Source organism: Octopus bimaculoides, chromosome 5 (genome assembly GCF_001194135.2).
Source record: "Octopus bimaculoides isolate UCB-OBI-ISO-001 chromosome 5, ASM119413v2, whole genome shotgun sequence".
NCBI lineage: Eukaryota > Metazoa > Mollusca > Cephalopoda > Octopoda > Octopodidae > Octopus > Octopus bimaculoides.
Genome location: NC_068985.1, coordinates 51270884 through 51277541, shown reverse-complemented (window position 1 = coordinate 51277541; position 6658 = coordinate 51270884). Strand labels below are relative to the sequence as shown.

The 6658-nt window shown below is 38.3% G+C and overlaps 1 protein-coding gene across 4 annotated transcripts in view; it reads left to right on the top strand.

The window, feature by feature from the left end:
- LOC106879154 (myb-like protein U) overlaps positions 1-6658 on the top strand; it is a 196385-nt gene that overhangs the window by 114536 nt on the left and 75191 nt on the right. For all 4 annotated transcript variants that reach the window (XM_052968384.1, XM_052968381.1, XM_052968383.1 and 1 more), the window contains exons 5-6: positions 169-365; positions 4069-4233. In XM_052968384.1, coding sequence (XP_052824344.1) covers positions 169-365; positions 4069-4233 — 362 coding nt within the window. The remainder of the gene's footprint in view (positions 1-168; positions 366-4068; positions 4234-6658) is intronic.

Genomic DNA, 6658 nt, shown 5'->3' with positions numbered 1-6658 from the left:
GTGTGTGTAAATAAATATCTCTATCTATCTATCTATCTATCTATATATGCATTTGTGTGTGTGAGTGTGTGTGTGTGTGTGTGTGTGTGTGTGTGTGTGTGTGTCTATAGCCCTGTCTATGTTCATTTTAATATTCTTCAACTTGTCTCCTTTTTGATTTCATTTCAGATTAAAAGTTTTTGACAACCTACCAGATATGTCGGTACTCCTTACCCCTAAACATGGGGCTTATGGTTACTTCCCTGGTGGTATCCATCGTGGGGTTCGAGACTACAACTCAACATACAACGAACTGAAACTGAATTATTTTGGACAACCAACACGAAACGCACCAGGATTCAAATTGTTACTGACACCCTTTAAAAGTAAATCCTTATCAGATTATTATTATTATTATTATTATTATTATTATTATGAAAAGGCAGTGAACTAGCAAAATTGTTAGCACGCTGGATGAAATGCTTAGCATTATATTGCCTGTCGCAGTGTTTTGAGTTCAAATTCCACCAAGGTCGACTTTACCTTTCATCCTTTTGGGGTTGATGAAATAAGTACCAGTCATGCACAGGGGTTGATGTAATCGACTAGCCCCCTTTCTCCTAAATTTTCAAGGCTTTGTGTCTAAGTACCAGTTACATACTGGGGTCAATGTAATCTACTTAATCCCTTCCCCCAAATTTGAGGCCTTATGCTTCCAGTAGAAAGAACTATTATTATTATTATTATTATTAAAAAATGGTGAGCTGGCAGAATCGTTAGCATGCCAGGCAAAATGCTTACTGGCCTTTTGCCCATCTTTACATTCTAAGTTCAAATTCCGCCATAGTTGACTTTGCCTTTCATCCTTTTGAGGTCAATAAAATGAGTACCAGTTGAGTACTGGGGTTGATGTAACCAACTAACCTCCTCCCACAAAATGGCTGGCCTTGTGCCGAAATTTGAAACCATTGTTTAAGGTGGTGAGCTAGCAGAATTGTTAGCACATCAGGGGAAATGCTTAGTGGTATTTTGGACATCTTTACGTTCTGAGTTCAAATTCTGCCATGGTTGACTTTGCCTTTTATCCTTTCAGGGTCAATAAAATAAATACTACTTGAGTACTGGGATTGATGTAATTGACTCATCCCCTTCTCCAAAATTGCTGCCCTTGTGGCAAAATTTGAAACCATTATTATTACCTGTGCCTTAGCGAAGACGGAGGTATTGTTTTCAATCGTGTTTGTTTGTTTGTCCGTGGATAAGATATCTCAAGAACCGTTGGATGGATTCGGATGAAACTTTCAGGGATGTTTGGCTGCATGGCTGGCATGAGCTGATTAGATTTTGGGATCGATCCGGTACCGGACAAAGATTCTAGATTATTTTTCCTGTTTTTTAGCTAAAATTTTTGAGAGCAGTTGGGTTCATTTTTAGTATTCTCGTTTGTGAGAACAGCCAAGTTTATTTCAGATATTCTCATTTTAAAAATTATCTCCACCTAATCGTTGAGAGGACGTTGGTGTTGCCTTGGTGGAGGTTTGCACTCTCTGAGTGCTCTTATTAGTATTATTATTATTATTAAAAGGTGGCGAGCTGGCAGAATCATTAGCACACCAGACAAAATGCTTAGAGGTATTTCATCTGTCTTTACATTCTGGATACAAATTCCACCATGGTTGACTTAGCCTTTTATCCTTTCGGGGTTGATAAATTAAGTACCAGTGAAACACTGGGGGTCAATGTAATCGACTAGTCCCCTCCCCATAAATTTCATGCCTTGTGCCTATAGTAGAAAGGATTATTATTATCAAGGTGGCAAACTGGCAGAATCATTAGCATGCAAAGCAAAATGCTTAGAGGTATTTTGTTCATCCTTACATTCTGAGTTCAAATTCCACTATGGTTAACTTTGCTTTTCTTCCTTTTGTGGTTGTTAAAATTGATACCAGTTATTCACTGAGATCAATGTAATCGATTCACCCACTCCACTGCAATTGCTGGTCTTGTACCAAAATTTGAAATCATTATTACTATTAACCTTTTCATTACCATATTTATTTTGAGGTGCCCTGTGTTTCTTTCAACTAATTTTAAATATAACAAAGAATTTAGTAAAATAACTTAGTTTTCATTAAGATAGTGTTTGGAACATAAATTGTGACTAAGGTTTGGTGGAAGATTTTAATTCAAAACTTATGTAAACAAGACATTTGTACTATAGAGCCAGAACCGGTTTCAGCTGGGTTGGTTTCAAAAGGGTTAAGGCAGTGAGTTGGCTGAATCATTAGCACACAGGGCAAAATGCTTAGCAGTATTTCATCCATCTTTACATTCTCTGTTCAAATTCACCATGGTCGATTTTGACTTTTATCCTTTTGGGATCAATAAAATAAGTACCAGTTAAGCACTGGGGTTGATGTAATCAACTTACTCACTCCCCCGAAATTGCAGGCCTTGTGCCAAAATTTGAAATCATTATTATTTATGTTGTTATTGCTTTGTTTTATACAAGCTGTTCCAAGTTCCACCCAGAGGCTTCAAGTAACAAGTTGGAAATTTTACTATGGATGTTATTTATGGTTACAATATGAGAGGACCTGTTAAGCCAAGTGAGATCATAGTTGTGGTCGATGCAAGTGTTATGTAACTGGCACCCATGCTGGGGATATGTAAAAAGCACCCATTACACTCTTGAAGTGGTTGGCATTAGGAAGGGCATTCAGCTGTAGAAACCATGCCAAATCAGACTGGAACCTGGTGCAACTCCCCACTTAACAGTTTTCAGTCAAACCATCCAACCCATGCCAGCATGGAAAATGGATGTTGAATGATGATGATGATGAGGAGGAGGAGGATTGTAGGGGAAGGAGATCAGAATTTGAGAACAAAGATCCTGTTAAGTTTGTAATGTTTCAGTTTTGTAAGAGTTTTAGGAAAATCAACCATTTTCAAGTTGACAATGAACATTAGTTGGGAACCAATGTTGTATGTGTAATTGTATGTTTGTATATTTGTGTGTGTGTGTGTGTGTCTGTGTCTGTGTGTGAAATATGTGGTCTCATGTGGTACACCTTCAAGGTTTTCTTGGCAACAGAAAAACAGAAATAGTTTACAGTTGTATTCTTCTGCTGTTCCTATTCCACAAGAGTAATTAAACTTGGTCTTTTTGATGGCCTTCTGCACAACTTATATTCTCAAACTAGGGTGACTTTAGAAAACCAAAAGTTTCATGTAAAATGCAGCAGGATTTGCAAAGATAGTGACAATGTTTCAATGTTTAAACTACATACTGCATTGACTTGTAATGCCAGAAAATGTGGTACAAAATTCCAATAACAAGTATTGCAAGGCAGAATTGAATCCAGAATAAGCGAACTTCTTAGCCATGAACGTATTTTGTATTTATCTTTTGCCCTTTTTTTATCATTTACTTGTTTCAGTCTTTAGACTGTGGCCATACTGGAGCATCACCTTGAAGAATTTTTAGTCAAATGAACCAAACCCATTTGTTTTTATTCTATTTTTTTAAAAGCCTGATGCTTATTCAATCAGTCTCTTTTGCCAAACCACTTGGTTATAGTGATGTAAACACACCATTACCAGTTGTTAAGCAATAGTGGGGAACACACACACATGACGGGTTTCTTTCAGTTTCTGTCTACCAAATCCACTCATAAGGCTTTGGTTAGCCTAGAGCTATATTAGAAGACACTTGCCCAAGGTGCTACACAGTGGGACTGAACCTGGAACTGTGTGGTTGTGAAGCAAGCATCTTACCACTCAGCCATGTCTGTGCCTACCTATAACTTATGTTTTTGACAAAGTTTTCTGTCTTTATGTTTTTTTTTACCATATTTTCCTGTCATGCAAGTTGAATTTTTCAGACCAAAATTTTACAGCCAACAAAGGTCAGACTGACTTATACATTAGAGCATTTTTGGATGACCGAAAATTCCATGTGAAATGCAACAGAATTTGAAAAGATAGTCATGATGTGTTTAAATGTTTCCGCTACATGTTTATGCTACATGTTGAAAAATACAGTACTTTTCTGTTTTTATTTTTCATTTTCTATTTTTCCCTTTCCAGGAGAAATTGCTCGAAATAAGTGTCCCGAAGGTTATTTCCATTGTTCCATCCGACATATTTGTATTGATTCTTCTCTGGCATGTGATGGCTACCCAAACTGTGGCAGTAAAGATGAAAGTGATGAGGGAAAATGCAGCTACTATGCCGAGGCACAGAAGTCAACATGTAAGCACCAACACCCTATTTCAAATGCACTCTTGCATGCACACACACACACTTGTGCATGCACACACTCATGTACACTCAGATACATAATCAAGCACACACACAATTTCACACATACATGCATGCATGCACACACTAGCATGTACTCACATAATCACACACACACATACACAAGCATGTATTCACATACATACACACACACACATACATACATGCACAAACATGTATTCACATACATACACATACACACACACACACATACACATACATTATAAGCATGTGCTCACATAATCACACACACTTGTACTCACATAACCACACACACTTGTACTCACATAATCACACACACTTGTACTCACATAACCACACACACTTGTAATCACATAATCACACACACACACAAGCTTATATAATCTCAGACATATATGCAAGCATATATTTGCATACATAATCACACACACTCATACACATGCACTTGTACATAGACATACACACGCACACATACATACACACACACACACACACACACACCTATATTGACTCCTATTTTTGCCTCTAAAACATTTGTCACTTCCACCATCACCTCAACCTCCTCTTCCTCCAACTATCACCTTCTTTCACTCCAGTCTGGAACTAGCTCATACCAACCCTGTATGTGAAATATGGCCAAGTGTGTGTATGTTTGCGCATCTACGCATGTATGTATGTGAGTGAGAGAGAGAGAGAGAGAGACAGACAGACAGAACTGTTAGCTCTTAATAAGTCTTAACTCCACATCCATCACATATCACTCTCTCTCTCTCTCTCTCTGGTTATATATTTGAGCAATAGATTTACTTAAGTCTGCATTTCTTCATTTCTTATTGGATATTAGAGAATTTAGAGTGGCTTATATTTTGGAAATGTAATTTTTCAGTAAACTGATGCCCTGTCCTATTAGCATCATCTGCATCCTCCCCCCCCCCATTCCCATAGATCCACATCATACTACCTATATTACATTTCTACATTACTCCTCCTAACACCACATTTCCACATTAACCCCTCCACATAGCATTTCTATATTAACCCCTCCCCAAACCACATTTTCACATCAACCCCTCCCTCATGCATTTCCACATCAAACCCTCCCTATACCACATTTCCACATTAACCCTTCCCCACACCACATTTCCACATTAACCCCACTCCACACCACATTTCCACCCTCATGCATATCCACATCAAACCCTCCCTACACCACATTTCCACATTAGCCCCCTACACCACATTTCCACATTAACCCTTCCCCACACTGCATTTCCACACAAACCTCTCCCCACACTGCATTTCCACACAAACCTCTCCCCACACTGCATTTCCAAATTAGCCCCTCCCCACATCACATCTCCACATTTAACACTCCGACACATTAGATTTCATCATATTTCCACATCTTCTCCATCATATATATTTCCACATCTCATGTTCTTTCTTCCACATATCCACATTTCATTTCATCTTATAACACTGTCCGTTATAAGCTGTCACTAAACAAACCTTGCATTTGTGCACCTCTTACAACCAATGCTTTTCTCTCTTTCTCTTTTCTCTTGAAGATATATTTTATTGGCAACAGTGAGTTTTCTAAGATGTGCATTCAGCCACAACTTCTCTCGAGGAACATTGTGGTTTGGTGTCAACTGAATAAAAAAATGCTAAAGAGAGAAAATATCTATGTAAATTCCCTTATAATTCCAAGGTATTTTTAAGAATAGTAGGCCTAACACACTGACTGGTTTGATATTACTACTTGATCTGTGGGTGCCTTTAGCTGGATTTGCCCTATTTCACTAAATTTTCTTCCAAGCATAACCTTCAGATATCTTCTACTCACATTCATTAGTTTACAGATGTTTCTCCTGTAAGAAATAGTGCTCTCAGAGTTGAGTGCTTGTGCAACATCTTATAGTTTCCTCGGAAGACTGGAGTGTAAATAAATAAATAAGTGTCTCTCGCTATCTAGTTAAACTATATAGCTATTTATCTATTTACTTATGTTTGAAGGCACATGGCTCAGTGGTTAAAGCATCGCGTTCACAATCATTGGGTAGTGAGTTGGATTCCTGGGCCAGGCTGTGTGTTGTGTCCTTGAGTTAGACACTTTCTTTCATGTTGCTTTAGTTCACTTAGCTGTAGAAATGAGTTGCGACGTCAGTGGAGCCAAGCTGTATTGGCCTTTGCCTTTCCCATGGATAATATCAGTGGTATGGAAAGGGGCGGGTGGTATGCATGGGTAACTGCTGGTATTTCATAAACAATCTTGGCCAGACTTGTGCCACTGAGGGTAACTTTCTAGGTGCAATGCCATGGTCATTCATGACTGGAGGGGGTCTTTACTCTTGTACTATCTCTCTCTCTCTCTCTTTCTCTCTCGATAAATATA